Here is an 18,659-nt window from a genome sequence, read left to right as displayed (position 1 = left end):
TTCACTGTGATCATGGCTGATCATCCACAATCAGTATCCAGTTCCTGCCTTATCCCCATAACCTTTAATTCCGCTATCTTTAAGAGCTCTATCCATCTCGTTCTTGAAAGCATTCAGAGACTTGGCCTCCACAGCCTTCTGGGGCAGAGCATTCCATATATCCACCACTCTCTGGGTGAAAAAGTTTTTCCTCATCTCTGTTCTAAATGGCCTACCCCTAATTCTTAAACTGTGGCCTCTGCTTCTGGACTCACCCATCAGCAGGAACATGTTTCCTGCCTCCAGCGTGTCCAATCCCTTAATAATCTTATGTGTTTCAATAAGATCCCCTCTCAGCCCTCTAAATTCCAGAGTATACAAGCCCGGTCGCTCCAATCTTTCGACATATGACAGTCCCGCCATCCCGGGAATTAACCTTGTGAACCTACGCTGCACTCCCTCAATAGCAAGAATGTTCTTCCTCAAATTTGGAGACCAGTACTCCAGGTGTGGTCTCACCAGGGCCCTGTACAGCTGCAGAAGGACCTCTTTGCTCTTATACTCAATTCCCCTTGTTATGAAGGCCAACATGCCATTAGCTTTCTTCACTGCCTGCTGTACTTGCATGCTTGCTTTCAGTGACTGATGTACAAGAACACCTAGATCTTGTTGTGCTTCCCCTTTTCCTAAATTGACTCCTAAATTGTAAACTAATCCAGTACTCCCCCCCACTGCCCCACTATGACAACCTCACAGAACAGAGGTACAGTGAAAAGTTTGCCCTGCACACTGTTCCTATAGGTCAAATCGTTACGCTGTGTTGCAGTCGAGTAAGGCAAAAGAAAAATCTCTCTAATCCAGGCAGTAGATCTCTAAAGCACCCTCTCTAAAGTTTCCACATCCTTCCTATACTGACGACCAGAAGCGATCACAAGTGTGGTCTAACGAACTTCATTGAACCTACACCATAGCACTAGGACACGGACTGTTAGGATGGGGAAACAGCTTCGTCCCCAGGCCGCAAGACTGTAGGACAACGTAATTGGTGGAAATAATTCTGATATTGAGCTGGGGCTTCGCTTTAAGAGGCCAGGCTAACCTGATGATGCAATCACTTTCACCGCGCTTTTCGTTCACAGCTTTTCTGAAACATAATATTCCTCGCACCATAGTCAATTCTGGTACAATGAGAATGAGGAGCAGAATTAGGCTGATTTCCCATTTCATCATGGCGGATCTAATTTTACTAGTGGTTACATTCAAATCTCCTGGGAAGACCGAGAAGTTCCCGGAACTGCATTATTTAAATAGTTAGCTTTCTGGTCGGCAGACTCTTATCCTCAAATTTGAATGGAAGGAGGTACAGGAGCCTCAGGACCCACACCACCAGGTTCAGGAACAGTTATTACCCCCTCAACCATCAGGAAGGAGGTACAGAAGCCTCAGGACCCACACCACCAGGTTCAGGAACAGTTATTACCCCCTCAACCATCAGGAAGGAGGTGCAGGAGCCTCAGGACCCACACCACCAGGTTCAGGAACAGTTATTACCCCCTCAACCATCAGGAAGGAGGTGCAGGAGCCTCAGGACCCACACCACCAGGTTCAGGAACAGTTATTACCCCCTCAACCATCAGGAAGGAGGTACAGAAGCCTCAGGACCCACACCACCAGGTTCAGGAACAGTTATTACCCCCTCAACCATCAGGAAGGAGGTGCAGGAGCCTCAGGACCCACACCACCAGGTTCAGGAACAGTTATTACCCCCTCAACCATCAGGAAGGAGGTACAGAAGCCTCAGGACCCACACCACCAGGTTCAGGAACAGTTATTACCCCTCAACCATCAGGAAGGAGGTACAGGAGCCTCAGGACCCACACCACCAGGTTCAGGAACAGTTATTACTCCCTCAACCATCAGGAAGGAGGTGCAGGAGCCTCAGGACCCACACCACCAGGTTCAGGAACAGTTATTACCCCCTCAACCATCAGGAAGGAGGTACAGAAGCCTCAGGACCCACACCACCAGGTTCAGGAACAGTTATTACCCCTCAACCATCAGGAAGGAGGTACAGGAGCCTCAGGACCCACACCACCAGGTTCAGGAACAGTTATTACCCCTCAACCATCAGGAAGGAGCTACAGGAGCCTCATGACCCACACCACCAGGCTCGGGAACAGTTATTACCCCCTCAACCATCAGGAAGGAGGTACTGGAGCCTCATGACCCACACCACCAGGTTCATGAACAGTTATTACCCCTCAACCATCAGGAAGGAGGTACTGGAGCCTCAGGTCCCACACTACCAGGATCTGGAACAATTATTACCCCTCAACCATCAGGAAGGAGGTACAGGAGCCTCAGGACCCACACCACCACGTTCAAGGAACAGTTTTTACCCCTCAACCATCAGGAAGGAGGTACAGGAGCCTCAGGACCCACACCACCAGGTTCAGGAACAATTAGTCTAGTAGTTATACTTTATTGATCCCGGGGGAAATTGGTTTTCGTTACAGTTGCACCATAAATAACTAAATAGTAATAGAACCATAAATAGTTAAATAGTAATATGTAAATTATGCCAGGTAATAAGTCCAGGACGAGCCTATTGGCTCAGGGTGTCTGACCCTCCAAGGGTTACCCCTCAACCATCAGCCCCTTGAACCGAAGAGGACAACTTTATTCAACTTCACTTGCCCCATCACTGAACTCTTCCCACAACCTAGGGACTCACTTTCAAGGACTCTTCATCTCACGTTCTCCATATTTATTGCTTATTTACTTATCATGACTACTATCTATTTCCTCTTGCATTTGCACAGCTGTCTTTTGCACATTGCTTGCCCGTCCATCTTTGTCACGTGCAGCTCTTCAGTGATTCTGTTGTGTTTCTTCCTACTTGCCGTGAGTCGGCAAGAAAATGAATGTCAGGGTTGGATATGGTAATAGATGTGTACTTTGATCATGCATTGACTTTGCACTTTGAAACTTACTCTATCGTTGGGGGAAACCTGAGCCACTGATATTTCCTTACCTTGGGCCTGTTGCAAAATGTCTCCTACCATTGACTGAAATTCGGCAGGTTCCTGTCTAAACCTACCACAGAGCAGCAGAGGATGTGCTGCCTGGTTGTGTCACGGCCCAGTACGGCAACAGCTACACATGTCAGTGGAAGGAAGTGCAGAGTCATGGACACAGCTCTGCGCGCCACAGGAGCCGGCCTCCCCCTCCACTGCCTCGACAGTTCCTACCGTCTCAGTAAAGCAGCCAGCGTAATGAAAGACCCCCGCCCATTCCCTCTTCTCCTCTCTCAAAAGCTTGAAAGCACAGACCACCAGATTCAAGGACCATCTACCCCGCAACTACACAGCTCCCGCGTGGTCTGTTGATCTCGTCGTCAGCCCCTTAAGTGCCGTATGACGCGGGTGATCGCGGTCTCTCCACGAGCAGGATTGTTCTTGGCAAATTTTTCTACAGAAGTGGTTTGCCATTGCCGCCTTCTGGGCAGTGACTTTACAAGACGGGTGAACCCCAGCCATTATCAATACTCTTCAGAGATTGTCTGCCTGGCATCGGTAGTCACATAACCGGGATTTGTGATCTGCACGACCGTCCACCACCTGCTCCCATGGTTTCACGTGACCCTGATCGGCCGGGGGGGGGGGCGGGGTGCTGAGCAAGATATACACCTTGCCCGAGGGTGACCTGCGGGCTAGCGGAGGGAAGGAGCACCTCACACCTCCTTTAATAGAGACCCAACTCCACCCACCCACCCAAAGCTACCTCAGGCTTGTCCAGCTCAACCGCGGACAATCCCAAGCACAGCCAATGAAGGAGGAAGGGTCGGACACGGGGATAGTGATAACCCCGTCCCATAAAAACCTGGCGCTACAGAAACGCCAACAGAGGCTCCAAAGTCCCCATCCCTGGGAGAGGAAGGATCAATGGTGGCCCAAGATGGAGGACTTTGCTGAGCCGCTGTCACCCAGTATTGCATGCAGGGCATAAGAAGGAAACAACCTTACTGCTGACCTGTTTTTGCACTCGCCTGTATTTTGCATTCCTAAAAAATTTGTTTTTCTTTGTGCTGCTCCAATGCACTGATAAGATGAAATAGCCTGTCTGGACCGTAAGCAAAGCAGCTTTTCCCTGTGCCCAACGCGGTAACCAATTGACTTACACCGGAATAACATTGTGAAATATTCACTGCTGCTGTGGATGTTGTTGTGCTCTCTCCATCAACTCCCTGGGTAACCAGGCGAGCTGGAGATTCTCCCCCGGGGGCCCCACTGCACCGTAAACAACCTTGAGAAACTTCAAAGAGGGCGCCGCGGAGATTCACCAGGATGCTCTCTGGATTAGAGAGGGTGCAGAGGAGATTCACCAGGTTGCTGCCTGGATTAGAGAGGGTGCAGAGGAGATTCACCAGGATGCTGCCTGGATTAGAGAGGGTGCAGAGGAGATTCACCAGGATGCTGCCTGGATTAGAGAGGGTGCAGAGGAGAATCACCAGGATGCTGCCTGGATTAGAGAGGGTGCAGAGGAGATTCACCAGGGTGCTGCCTGGATTAGAGAGGGTGCAGAGGGAGATTCACCAGGGTGCTGCCTGGATTAGAGAGGGTGCAGAGGAGATTCACCAGGATGCTGCCTGGATTAGAGAGGGTGCAGAGGGAGATTTACCAGGATGCTGCCTGGATTAGAGAGGGTGCCGAGGAGATTTACCAGGATGCTGCCTGGATTAGAGAGGGTGCCGAGGAGATTCACCAGGATGCTGCCTGGATTAGAGAGGGTGCAGAGGAGATTCACCAGGATGCTGTCTGGATTAGAGAGGGTTCAGCGGAGATTCACCAGGATGCTGCCTGGATTAGAGAGGGTGCAGAGGAGATTCACCAGGATGCTGCCTGGATTAGAGAGGGTGCAGAGGAGACTCACCAGGATGCTGCCTGGATCAGAGAGGGTGAAGAGGAGATTTACCAGGATGCTGCCTGGATTACAAAGGGTGCAGAGGAGATTTACCAGGATGCCGCCTGGATCAGAGAGCATGTCTTATGAGGATAGGTTGAGTGAGTCAGGGGTTTTCTCTTTGAAGCGAAGGAAGAAGAGAGGCATCTTGATAGAGATGTACAAGATGATAAGAGGCACAGATCGACTAGACAGAGACTTTTTCCCAGGGGTGGAAATGGCCAATATAGAGGGTATTATTTTAAGGTTTTTGGAGGAACGTATGGGGGGGGGGGGGGGGAGAGGAAGAGAGAGGGAAGGAGAGGGAAGGAGAGGGAAGGAGAGGGAAGGAGAGGGAAGGAGAGGGAAGGAGAGGGAAGGAGAGGGAAGGAGAGGGAAGGAGAGGGAAGGAGAGGGAAGGAGAGGGAAGGAGAGGGAAGGAGTGGGAAGGAGTGGGAAGGAGTGGGAAGGAGTGGGAAGGAGGGTTAGATTGATCTTGTGCTGTAAGGCTCTATGTTCAGTTTTTGTTTTAAAGCTCTTGACGAGCAGACAGCCACAGAAAGGTAGACTAGCCAGCAGAACGTTTAACCAATAATAATCACATTCGAAAGATGGTCCTTCGGCTGAAGCTTAGAGAGGATAGTGGCACTCACTTTATCGTAATGACGACAAACAATGTGATACCATTTCCGTCGAAAGGCTTGTAAAACAACCACCTTTACCGAAATGGTCGGGTATTTTACTGTAATTAATAATGAGTGTATTCTGAACACTGCAAATGGTAGCCACCCCCCATTTTGTGTGGTTCTTTTCAGTAGCAGCTCTTTCACCCTCCCCTAATCACCCCTCTCTAATCTTTACCCAGCTCCCTTTTGCACATTATGAACAAATCCACTTCATGACACATATGTTTTGGTCTTGTTCTATGTTGGAGCAGTTCTGGAAGTCATTTTTTTCCAACCATTTCTAAAGCACTTAAAACTAATCTACAACCTAATAAATTAACTGTGCTTTTTGGAATAATTCCTCAAAATATTCATGGTATTTCTGTGCCTGACCAACATGTTATTGCATTTGTTACATCGATAACAAATATGTGTACGTGTGTACAAGATAATAAGAGGAATAGATAGAGTGGATAGCCAGCGCCTCTTCCCCAGGGCACCACTGCTCAGTACAAGAGTACAAGCATTGGAATGGGTACAGAGGAGATTTACCAGGATGCTGCCTGGTTTAGAGAGTATGCATTATGATCAGAGATTAAGGGAGCTAGGGCTTTACTCTTTGCAGAGAAGGAGGATGAGAGGAGACATGATCGAGGTGTACAAGATAATAAGAGGAATAGATAGAGTGGACAGCCAGCGCCTCTTCCCCAGGGCACCACTGCTCAATACAAGAGGACATGGCTTTAAAGTAAGGGGTGGGAAGTTCAAGGGGGATATTAGAGGAAGGTTTTTTACTCAGAGAGTGGTTGGTGCGTGGAATGCACTGCCTGAGTCAGTGGTGGAGGCAGATACACTAGTGAAGTTTAAGAGACTACTAGACAGGTATATGGAGGAATCTAAGGTGGGGGGTTATATGGGAGGTAGGGTTTGAGGGTCGGCACAACATTGTGGGCCGAAGGGCCTGTACTGTGCTGTACTATTCTATGTTCTATGATAGCTAGGAGGGCCATTTTGTTAAAGTGAAAGGATACATCAGCTCCCACTTTGTCACAATGGTTCTCTCAAGTGATGCTATGTCTTAGTTTGGAGAAAATTATAAGTCGAACCTTTGATTTTGAGAAAAGATGGGGCTCATTTGCTTGTTATCATCATCTGAGCTAATTGATAGATTTTTTTCCACAATCTAATTGTAAATTTTTTGGTATATTTTCTTTTCTTGCTGGCAGTTTGATGTTTATTTCTAGAAGCTTTTTGTATGACACGCGACTCCAAGTTTGTACACCTAATGGGTTCTTTATTTCCCCCCCTCACTTTTCTGCTTAGTAGGTTTCTTTTGTTATCACAAAATTTTTTTTCAATCTTTAAGATAATGTCTTTTTTACTTCAATGTACTCGTGTTATCTCTTTTGTATAATATAATACAAAGATTTGAAAAGAAAGAACAAATCCACTTCTAGCACTTTATCATACAACAGAGAGCATTACAGCACGCTACAGGCTCCTTGCCCCACAATGTCACAACAAAATACCCTGCCACTTGGGTAAAGAGCAAAGGTGGCTGATTTGTAAGCCTTTTGACAGAAATAGTATGGCATTGTTTAACCCTTTAACCGACTCCAAGGTCAATCTAACCCTTCCCTCCCACGTACACCTCCGTTTTTCTACCATCCATGTGCCTAATGTATCTGCCTCGACCACCACCCCTAGCAGGGTGTTCCGGGTACTCTCCACTCTCTATACCTACCTCTGACATCCCCCGCAACACACACAACATAGACAATAGGTGCAGGAGTAGGCCATTCAGCCCTTCGAGCCAGCACCACCATTCACTGTGATCATGGCTGATCGTCCACAATCAGTATCCCTTTTCCTGCCTTCTCCCCATATCCCTTCACTCCGCTATCTTTAAGAGCTCTATCTAACTCTTTCTTGAAAGAATCCAGAGAATTGGCCTCCACTGCCTTCTGAGGCAGAGCATTCCACAGCCCTCTGTGTGAAAAAGTTTTTCCTCAACTCTGTTCTAAATTGTCTACTCCTTATTCTTCAACTGTGGCCTCTGGTCCTGGACTCCCCCAACATTGGAAACATGTTTCCTGCCTCCAGCGTGTCCAATCCCGTAATAATCTTAAAATGCTGGAGGATCTCAGCAGATCAGGCTGAGAGTAAACGGAACAGAGTAAACAGTCGACGTTTCAGGCCGAGACCCTTCACCAGGACTGGAAAGAGAGCTGAGAAGTCAGTGTAAGAAGTCTTGGGGGAGGGGAGGGAGAAATACAAAGTGGTAGGTGAGGGGCGAGACCGGGAGAGGGGGAGGGGGTGAAGTAACTAGCTGGGAAGTTGGTTGGTGAAAGAGATAAAGGGCTGGAGGAAGGGGGAACCTATTAGGAGAGGACAGAAGGTCATGGAAGGAAAGGAAGGGGGAGGAGCATCAGAGGGAGATGATGGGCAGGTAAGGCAATAAGGTGAGAGGGGGAAATGGCAATGGGGAGTGGCGAGGGGTGGAGGGGGCAGTACCAGAATTGGAGAAATCTATGTTCATGCCATCAGGTTGGAGGCTACCCAGACGGAATACAAGGTGTTACTCCCCCAACGTGAGTGTGGCCTCATCGCAGCAGAAAGGACATATCAGAATGGGAATGGGAAGTGGAAATAAAATGGGCGGCCATCGGAAAATCCCGCTTTTTTTCTGGGTGCTCGTCGAAGCGGTCTCCCAATTTGCGTCGGGTCTCACCGACGTACAGGAGGCCACGCCGGGAGCCACTGGATACAGTAGATGACCACAACAGACTGGCAGGTGAAGTATCGCCTCACTGCTTGGGTTGTCCTGAATGGTGGTGAGGAAGCTGGTGCAGGGGCAGGTGTGGCACTTTGTGCTGCTTGCGAGGGTAAGTGCCGGGCGGGAGATCAGTGGACAAGGGAGTCGCGTAGGGAGGGCTCCCTGTGGAAAGCAGAAGTGGGGGGGGGGGTGAGGGGAAAGAGCTGCTTGGTGGTGAGATCCCGTTGGAGATCGCAGAAGTTACAGAGAATTTCGATTTCCAGCATCTGCAGATTTCCTCGTGTTCTTGACAACACCCCCCACCCCATACTCCCCCAGTCACGTTAAAATTCTGCCTCCTTCGAAACAGCCATTTCCACCCCCGGGGGGAAAAAAAGTCTCTGGCTTTCTTGTTTAATCTACCTTAGATGCTCCAAATGTTTCTGCCTCGACACCCAACCCGAACAAGGTGTTCTACGCACCCTAACAGTTTGCTCTTGCTCATATGAAAATCATTTTCACCGAATGCGCCACAGGATCAGAGGCTCGATCGAGTGAGAAACCAGCCTAGTGATCATTAACAAAGAAATTCTCAACAAACAGTATGGAAATATTTAAATCCTGGGGGGAAAGTGGTGCACCCAGTTGACCTTTCAAGATAATGGTGTTCATTAAAAAATTATCCTGTAACAAAACATGTTTTGAATTTTAGAAAGGGATGGGCTGCCAATTAACAAAGTGAGAGTTTGAGCTCATCTCACCCGCACGATCTTGATTCTGAGTGATATTTATCAGGTGTACATCAAAACACAGAATGAACTGTGTTGTTTACCTTAACAACCAACACACCGTGGCATTGTGCTGGGGGGGAGGAGGGGAGTCTGCAAGTGCCTTCCGACTCCAAGGCGCCACTGTAGAGGCCGTTGTGACTGTTTGTTTTCACACCGCTTGGCGCATCAGCTGCCATTTTTATTTTTGTTGTTTCTACGACATTTGACTGCGTGTATTTTATTTCGGAAAAGAAAACACGAGGCCGGGTCGTGCTAGCTCGCCGCTCGACCCAGCACGGACAGGAAGCATGCAAGCAGCCGGGACCGTTCGGCTCGAAGTCCAGTGCGGACGCCACTGCGTGCGGCCGGCGACGGTAGAGGCTGGCGCGAGCCTGGGGGACGTTCTGGAGTTCAACTCTGCAGGGAGTTTGCGTATTCTCCCAGTGTACCGTGGTGGGGGTGAAGGGGTCCTACCACAGTCCGAGGACGTACAGGTTAGGGGGTTAATTGATCATTGTAAATTCTCCTGTGATTAGGCTGGGCTGCTGCAACACAAGGAGCAAAATCTTTTTCTATTTATACTTTATTGTCCCCAAACAATTGATACTAGAGCGTACAATCATCACGGCAATATTTGATTCTGCACTTCCCGCTCCCTGGAGTACAAATCGATAGTAAATATTAAAAATTTAAATTCTAAATCATAAATAGAAAATAGAAAAGAGAAAGTAAGGTAGTGCAAAAAAAAAACCGAGAGGCAGGTCCGGATATTTAGAGGGTACGGCCCAGATCCGGGTCAGGATCCGTTCAGCAGTCTGATCACAGTCGGAAAGAAGCTGTTCCCAAATCTGGCCGTACGAGCTTTCAAGCTCCTGAGCCTTCTCCCGGAGGGAAGAGGGACGAAAAGTGTGTTGGCTGGGTGGGTCGTGTCCTTGATTATCCTGGCAGCACTGCTCCGACAGCGTGCGGTGTAAACAGAGTCCAAGGACGGAAGATTGGTTTGTGTGATGTGCTGCGTCATGTTCACGATCTTCTGCAGTTTCTTCCGGTCTTGGACAGGACAACTTCCATACCAGGTTGTGATGCACCCAAGAAGAATGCTTTCTACGGTGCATCTATAAAAATTAGTGAGGGTTTTAGGGGACAGGCCAAATTTCTTTAGCTTTCTCAGGAAGTAAAGGCGCTGGTGGGCCTTCTTGGCAGTGAACTCTGCTTGGGTGGACCAAGTCCGGTCATTTGTGATATTGACCCCGAGGAACTTAAAGCTCCTCACAGTACGTCGTCTTCGGCACCCTGTTGAACGCCCAAGTCGGTGCACTCTTTCATTGATTCTGTTCTGGGTAATGATTTACTGAGTAGGACCATGGGAAAATGAATCTCAGGGTTGTTTCTGGTGACATACGTGTACTTTCGCAATAAATTCTATATATAATTACATAAGCCAATCCGATTCACTCCACGTGACATCAAGAAACAGCTGAAAACACTGGATACCGCGAGGGGTATGGGCCCCAGACGAAATCCCAGCAATATCCCGAAGACTTGTGCTCCAGAACTTGTCGCGCCGCTAGCCAAGTGGCTCCAATACAGGTACAACACCGGCTTCTACTTGGCAAGATGGAAAATTGCCCAGGTATGTCCTGTACCCCAGACACAGGACAAGTCCAACCCAGCCAGTTACTGCCCTATCAGCCTACTCTCAACCATCAGCAAAGCAATGGAAGGCGTCAGCAACAGTGCCATCACGCAGCACCCACTCAGCAATAACTCGGTCAAAGAACACTGAGGCTGTCTCCAAGAAGGGTCAGATCCGTCTCTATTTCCTGAGGAGACTGAGGTCCTTTAACATCTGCCGGACGATGCTGAGGATGTTCTACGAGTCTGTGGTGGCCAGTGCTATCATGTTTGCTGTTGTGTGCTGGGGCAGCAGGCTGAGGGTAGCAGACACCAACAGAATCAACAAACTCATTCGTAAGGCCAGTGATGTTGTGGGGATGGAACTGGACTCTCTGACGGTGCTGTCTGAAAAGAGGATGCTGTCCAAGTTGCATGCCATCTTGGACAATGTCTCCCATCCACTACATAATGTACTGGTTGGGCACAGGAGTACATTTAGCCAGAGACTCATTCCACCAAGATGCAGCACGGAGCATCATAGGAAGTCATTCCTGCCTGTGGCCATCAAACTTTAGAACTCCTCCCTTGGAGGGTCAGACAGAGGCAATAGGCTATTTCCTGGCATAATTTACATATTACTATTTAACTATTTATGGTTTTATTACTATTTAATTATTTATGGTGCAACTGTAACGAAAACCAATTTCCCCCGGGATCAGTAAAGTATGACTATGACTAACCTGCTTACAGATGCCCAGTTTGGGTTCTGTCAGGACCACTCAACTCCTGATCTCATCACCTCCTTGGTCCAAACATGAACCAAAGAGCTAAATACCAGAGGTGGGGTGAGAGTGACAGCAAGGAAGTATTTGACTGAGTGGGGCTTCAAAGTGCCCTCGCTAAAATGGAGTCAGTGGGAATTACGAGGGAAAACCTTCTGCTGGCTGGAATCACACCTGACACGAAGGAAGATGGTTGGAGGTCAATCATCTCATCCTCAGGGCATCACTGCAGGGGTTCCTCAGGGAAGTGTCCTGGGACCAACCATCTTCAGCTGCTCCATCCATGCCCTTCCTCCCGCCATATGGTGGGGATGTTTGTATATGACTGCACAATGATCTGCACCATTTGTGACTCCTCGGATAGTGAAGCAGTTCGTACCCAAATGCAGCAGGACCTGGGCGACATCCAGGCTTGGGCTGACAAGTGACAATCGAGCCACTCAAGTGCCAGGCAATGACCATCTCCAACAAGAGAGGCTCTAGCCATCATCTCTTGACATTCTGTGGCATCACCATCACTGAATCCCCTACTATCAACATCCTGGGGTGACCATCGACAGGAAACCAAACTGGTCTAGACATACAATCACCGTGGCTACCAGAGCAGGTCAAAGGCTAGGAATCCCGCAGCGTGTTACTCACCTCCTGACTCCCCAAAGCCTGTCCACCATCTACAAGGCTCAGGGCAGGAGCGTAATGGAATACTCGCCACTCGCCTCGATGAGTGCAGCTCCATCAACACTCGAGAAGCTGGACACCATACAGGGCAGCCCACTCGATTGGTCCCCCTTCCACATGCATCCAATCCCTCCACCATCGACGAACCGTTGCAGTGTGTGAACAAGTAAAGGTATCCATTAGCCTTGTGAGACCATGGATCTGCGCCTGGAAAGTCGTCACTGAGCAAGGTTGTACAGAAGACCGGCAGTTGCCCATGCTGCAAGTCTCCCCTCTCCACGACAACGATGTTGTCCAAGGGAAGGGCATTAGGACCCATACAGCTTGGCACCAGTGTCGTCGCAGAGCAATGTGTGGTTAAGTGCCTTGCTCAAGGTCACAACACGTTCCCTCGGCTGGGGCTCGAACTAACGACCTTCAGCTCGCTAGTCCAATGCTTTAACCACTTGGCCACGTGCCCTGTGTGTACTATCTACAGGATGCACTGCAACAACACACCAAGGTTTCTAAGGCAGCACCTTGCAGACCCACAACCACTACTAGAAGGACGAGAACAGCAGGTCCCTGGGAACACCACCACTTGGAAATCCCCCTCCAAGTCACTCGCCACCCTGACTTGGAAACACATCGCCGTTCCTTCATTGTCGCTGGGTCAAAATCATGGAATTCCCCCTCTAACAGCACTGTGGGTGTATCTACACCCCAGGAACGGCAGCAGTTCTAGAAGACAGCTCATCACCACCTCCTCAAGGGCAACGAGGGATGGGCAATAAACACTGGCTTAGCTAGCGACACCCACATCCCATAAATATATACATTTTTTAATTGTAATTTTTGTAGGATTTTTAAAAGTTATGCTGCAAAATAAAGAACTTTACAACACATGCCTGTGATATTAAACCCGACTCTCATTCTATGGGCCATTCGGCCCATCGAGTCTGCTCCGCCATTCTATCACCACTGATTTATTACCCCTCCCAACCCCCACTCTCCTGCCTCCTCCCCGTAATTTTGACTCCCTGACCAGGCATCCGTTGGTCTCTCGAGATTTGCGCCTTGGAAGGTTTCCAGGGCGTAGGTCTGGGCAAGGTTGTATGGAAGACCGGCAGCTGCCCATGCTGCAAGTCTCCCCTCTCCACGCCACCAATGTTGTCCAAGGGAAGGGCACTAGGGGCGATACAGCTTGGCACCGGTGTCGTCGCAGGGCAATGTGTGGTTAAGTGCCTTGCTCACGGACACAAACACGCTGCCTCAGCCGAGGCTCGAACTAGCGACCTTCAGATCACTAGACAGACGCCTTAACCACTTGGCCACGTGCCAACACCATGAGTTACTCCCTGACTAATCCAGAACCTATCAACCTCCGTTTTAAATATAGCGATAGAGGGAGCTTCTGGCAGGACCCTTCCAAAAACCTGGGCTAATCCCTCCCTCAAAGTCCGAGTGGAAGCCCTCGCGCCCAGCAACGATCTCCTTGTGGGTCTGGTCACCCGTACCAGAAGCATCCAGCCAAATCTTCTGCAGACCTCAAAGATCGAGAGAGGACAGCCCCCCCCCCCCCCGACCCAAGGCAGGGCCTGGTCACATTTCTACCATCAGGGAGGAGGTACAGGAGCCTGAAGACCCGTGGAGAGCATTCTAACTGGCGGCATCACCATCTGGTATGGGGAGGGCAGGGAGAGAGGGCACTCACAGGGTTGAAATAAGCTACAGAGAGTTGCAAACTCAGTTTACAACTCGGCCACATTCCACTGAGTTGCAACACTGGGCGTCAGGGGAGGTTGTTCCTGCCAGTGGCTGTCGCACTTTGCAGCCCCTCCCGTGGAGGGTCAGACACCCTGAGCCAATAGGCTGGTCCCTGGACTTATCTTCCATCAGGCATAGTTTGCATATTGTTGTTTGTGGTTTTTGTATTGCTGTATTTATGCTCTATTCCTGGTTGGTGCAGCTGTAACGAAACCCAATTTCCCTCGGGGTCAATAAAGTATGTCTATCTAGCTGGCTCCAGCACGGGCCCCACCCTCCCCAGCATCCAGGCCATCTTCAACGGGTCCATCATTAAGGACCCCCACCACCCAGGACGTGCCCTCTTCTCACTGCTACCATCAGGGAGGAGGTACAGGAGCCGAAAGGAACAGCTTCTTCCCCTCGGCCATCAAATTTCTTTACGGGCAGAGAACGCTACATACGTATTCATAACTTTTACACATGCTATTGGTATTAAACCTGATTTATTCAGCACCCTCCTCCTCCTTACGGCTATCCCCTCCCTTCCTTCACCTTCCCCTCCCTTCCTCTCTCTTCCCCTCCCCTTCTTTCCCCTTCCCCCTCCCCTCCCTTCTTCCCCTTCCCCTCCCTTCTTCCACCCTCCCCTCCCTTCTTCCACCCTCCCCTCCCTTCTTTCCCCTTCCCCCTCCCCTCCCTTCTTTCCCCTTCCCCTTCCCCCTCCCTTCTTTCCCCTTCCCCCTCCCTTCTTTCCCCTTCCCCCCTCCCCTCTTTCCCCTTCCCCTCCCCTCCCTTCTTCCCCTTCCCCCTCCCCTCTTTCCCCTTCCCCCTCCCCTCCCTTCTTCCCCTTCCCCCTCCCTTCTTCCCTTCCTTCTTCCCCTTCCCCCTCCCTTCTTCCCCTTCCCCCTCCCCTCCCTTCTTTCCCCTTCCCCCTCCCCTCCCTTCCTTCCCCCTCCCCTCCCTTCCCCTCCCTTCCTCTCTCTTCCCCTCCCTTCCCTCCCCCCTCCCTCCCTTCTTTCCCCTTCCCCCTCCCCTCCCTTCTTTCCCCTTCCCCCTCCCCTCCCTTCTTTCCCCTTCCCCCTCCCCTCCCTTCTTCCCCTTCCCCCTCCCCTCCCTTCTTTCCCCTTCCCCCTCTCCTCCCTTCTTTCCCCTTCCCCCTCCCCTCCCTTCTTTCCCCTCCCCTCCCTTCTTCCCCTCCCTCCCTTCTTCCCCCTCCCCTCCCTTCTTCCCCCTCCCCTCCCTTCTTCCCCCTCCCCTCCCTTCTTCCCCCTTCCCCCTCCCTTCTTTCCCCTTCCCCCTCCCCTCCCTTCTTTCCCCTTCCCCCTCCCCTCCCTTCTTTCCCCTTCCCCCTCCCCTCCCTTCTTTCCCCTTCCCCCTCCCCTCCCTTCTTTCCCCTTCCCCCTCCCCTCCCTTCTTTCCCCTTCCCCCTCTCCTCCCTTCTTTCCCCTTCCCCCTCCCCTCCCTTCTTTCCCCTCCCCTCCCTTCTTCCCCCTCCCCTCCCTTCTTCCCCCTCCCTCCCTTCTTCCCCCTCCCCTCCTTCTTCCCCCTCCCCTCCCTTCTTCCCCCTTCCCCCTCCCTTCTTTCCCCTTCCCCCTCCCCTCCCTTCTTTCCCCTTCCCCCTCCCCTCCCTTCTTTCCCCTTCCCCCTCCCCTCCCTTCTTTCCCCTTCCCCCTCCCCTCCCTTCTTCCCCTTCCCCTCTCCTCCCTTCTTTCCCCTTCCCCCTCCCCTCCCTTCTTTCCCCTCCCCTCCCTCTTCCCCCCTCCCCTCCCTTCTTCCCCCTCCCCTCCCTTCTTCCCCCTCCCCTCCTTCTTCCCCCTCCCCTCCCCTCCCTTCTTCCCCTTCCCCCTCCCTTCTTTCCCCTTCCCCCTCCCCTCCCTTCTTTCCCCTTCCCCCTCCCCTCCCTTCTTTCCCCTTCCCCCTCCCCTCCCTTCTTCCCCTTCCCCCTCCCCTCCCTTCTTTCCCCTCCCTTCTTCCCCTTCCCCCTCCCCTCCCTTCTTCCCCCTTCCCCCTCCCTTCTTCCCCCTTCCCCCTCCCCTCCCTTCTTCCCCCTCCCTTCTTCCCCCTTCCCCCTCCCCTCCCTTCTTTCCCCTTCCCCCTCCCCTCCCTTCTTTCCCCTTCCCCCTCCCCTCCCTTCTTTCCCTTCCCCCTCCCCTCCCTTCTTTCCCCCTTCCCCCTCTCCTCCCTTCTTTCCCCTTCCCCCTCCCCTCCCTTCTTTCCCCTTCCCCCTCCCCCTCCTTCTTTCCCCTTCCCCCTCTCCTCCCTTCTTTCCCCTTCCCCCTCCCCTCCCTTCTTCCCCCTTCCCCCTCCCCTCCCTTCTTCCCCCTTCCCCCTCCCCTCCCTTTTTTCCCCTTCCCCCTTCCCCTCCCTTTTTCCCCTTCCCCCTCCCCTCCCTTCTTCCCCCTTCCCCCTCCCCTCCCTTCTTCCCCCTTCCCCCTCCCCTCCCTTCTTCCCCCTTCCCCCTCCCTTCTTCCCCCTTCCCCCTCCCCCTTCTTCCCCCTTCCCCCTCCCCTCCCTTCTTCCCCCTTCCCCCTCCCCTCCCTTCTTCCCCCTCCCCTCCCTTCTTCCCCCTTCCCCCTTCCCCCTCCCTTCTTCCCCCTTCCCCCCTCCCCTCCCTTCTTTCCCCTTCCCCCTCTCCTCCCTTCTTTCCCCTTCCCCCTCCCCTCCCTTCTTTCCCCTTCCCCCTCCCCTCCCTTCTTTCCCCTTCCCCCTCCCCTCCCTTCTTTCCCCTTCCCCCTCCCCTCCCTTCTTCCCCCTTCCCCCTCCCCTCCTTCCCCCTTCCCCCTCCCCTCCTTTCTTCCCCCTTCCCCCTCCCTTCTTCCCCCTTCCCCCTCCCCTCCCTTCTTCCCCCTTCCCCCTCCCCTCCCTTCTTTCCCCCTTCCCCCTCCCCTCCCTTCTTCCCCCTTCCCCCTCCCCTCCCTTCTTCCCCCTTCCCCCTCCCCTCCCTTCTTTCCCCTTCCCCCTCTCCTCCCTTCTTTCCCCTTCCCCCTCCCCTCCCTTCTTCCCCTCCCCTCCCTTCTTCCCCCTCCCCTCCCTTCTTCCCCCTCCCCTCCCTTCTTCCCCCTCCCCTCCTTCTTCCCCCTCCCCCTCCCCTCCCTTCTTCCCCCTTCCCCCTCCCTCTTCCCCCTCCCCTCCCCTCCCTTCTTCCCCCTTCCCCCTCCCTTCTTTCCCCTTCCCCCTCCCCTCCCTTCTTCCCCTTCCCCCTCCCCTCCCTTCTTTCCCCTTCCCCCTCCCCTCCCTTCTTTCCCCTTCCCCCTCCCCTCCCTTCTTTCCCCTTCCCTTCTTTCCCCTTCCCCCTCCCCTCCCTTCTTCCCCCTTCTCCCCCCTTCCCCCTCCCCCCCCCTCCCTTCTTCCCCCTTCCCCCTCCCCTCCTTCTTCCCCCTCCCTTCTTCCCCCTTCCCCCTCCCCTCCCTTCTTTCCCCTTCCCCCTCCCCTCCCTTCTTTCCCCTTCCCCCTCCCCTCCCTTCTTTCCCCTTCCCCCTCTCCTCCCTTCTTTCCCCTTCCCCCTCCCCTCCCTTCTTTCCCCTTCCCCCTCCCCTCCCTTCTTTCCCCTTCCCCCTCTCCTCCCTTCTTTCCCCTTCCCCTCCCCTCCCTTCTTCCCCCTTCCCTCCCTTCTTCCCCCTTCCCCCTCCCCTCCCTTTTTTCCCCTTCCCCTTCCCCTCCCTTTTTTCCCCTTCCCCCTCCCCTCCCTTCTTCCCCCTTCCCCCTCCCCTCCCTTCTTCCCCCTTCCCCCTCCCCTCCCTTCTTCCCCCTTCCCCCTCCCTTCTTCCCCCTTCCCCCTCCCTTCTTCCCCCTTCCCCTCCCTTCTTCCCCCTTCCCCCTCCCCTCCCTTCTTCCCCCTTCCCCCTCCCCTCCCTTCTTCCCCCTCCCCTCCCTTCTTCCCCCTTCCCCCTTCCCCCTCCCTTCTTCCCCCTTCCCCCTCCCCTCCCTTTTTTCCCCTTCCCCCTCTCCTCCCTTCTTTCCCCTTCCCCCTCCCCTCCCTTCTTTCCCCTTCCCCCTCCCCTCCCTTCTTTCCCCTTCCCCCTCCCCTCCCTTTTTTCCCCTTCCCCCTCCCCTCCCTTCTTCCCCCTTCCCCCTCCCCTCCCTTCTTCCCCCTTCCCCCTCCCCTCCTTTCTTCCCCCTTCCCCCTCCCTTCTTCCCCCTTCCCCCTCCCCTCCCTTCTTCCCCCTCCCCTCCCTTCTTCCCCCTCCCCTCCCTTCTTCCCCTTCCCCCTTCCCCCTCCCTTCTTCCCCCTTCCCCCTCCCCTCCCTTTTTTCCCCTTCCCCCTCTCCCTCCCTTCTTCCCCCTGTCCCCCTCCCCTCCCTTCCTTCCCCCTTCCCCCTCCCCTCCCTTCCCGCCCGCCCCCCTTGCCCCTGGCCGGCGACCCGCACCTGGCAAATCCATTGGCTGGCGACCCGCACCTAGCAAATCCCACTGGCTGCAGGAGCCGTCAATCATACCTATCCCATGGTTTGCCGATGCGTTAACCGGGCGATACCCGAGCGACAGGTCCCGGACCGAGCGCGGACACCGCGGTTCCCCCCTCTTCACATAACACCTCCCCGCCCGCCGCCCCTGCATCTCGGCCCCACACACCAGTACTCGACGTGAACTTTGACGCTCATCTGCGCTTCGCTCCGCTCTGCTCCGCACGATCAACAGACGCCACCACCGCCACCCTCGCCTTTCTCACGTGACTGACAGGGAGCCGGCGGGCACCACGTGGTCGCCTCCGACCAATAGAAGAGAGGCAACCGCCTGCTGAGGCGTC

The 18,659-nt window shown here is 53.2% G+C and overlaps 1 protein-coding gene across 1 annotated transcript in view; it reads right to left on the bottom strand.

The window, feature by feature from the left end:
• LOC140193651 (migration and invasion enhancer 1-like) overlaps window positions 1-18,607 on the bottom strand; it is a 43,399-nt gene extending 24,792 nt beyond the window's left edge. Inside the window, exon 1 of the mRNA XM_072250811.1 lies at window positions 18,485-18,607. Coding sequence (XP_072106912.1) covers window positions 18,485-18,513 — 29 coding nt within the window. The 5' untranslated portion in view covers window positions 18,514-18,607. The remainder of the gene's footprint in view (window positions 1-18,484) is intronic.
• Between the last annotated feature and the right edge of the window lie 52 nt (window positions 18,608-18,659).

The sequence above is a fragment of the Mobula birostris genome, unplaced genomic scaffold, assembly GCF_030028105.1.
Source record: "Mobula birostris isolate sMobBir1 unplaced genomic scaffold, sMobBir1.hap1 scaffold_675, whole genome shotgun sequence".
NCBI classification, from domain to species: domain Eukaryota; kingdom Metazoa; phylum Chordata; class Chondrichthyes; order Myliobatiformes; family Myliobatidae; genus Mobula; species Mobula birostris.
Note: the sequence above shows the minus strand (reverse complement) of the source record. Positions and strands in the feature narration are given on the sequence as shown.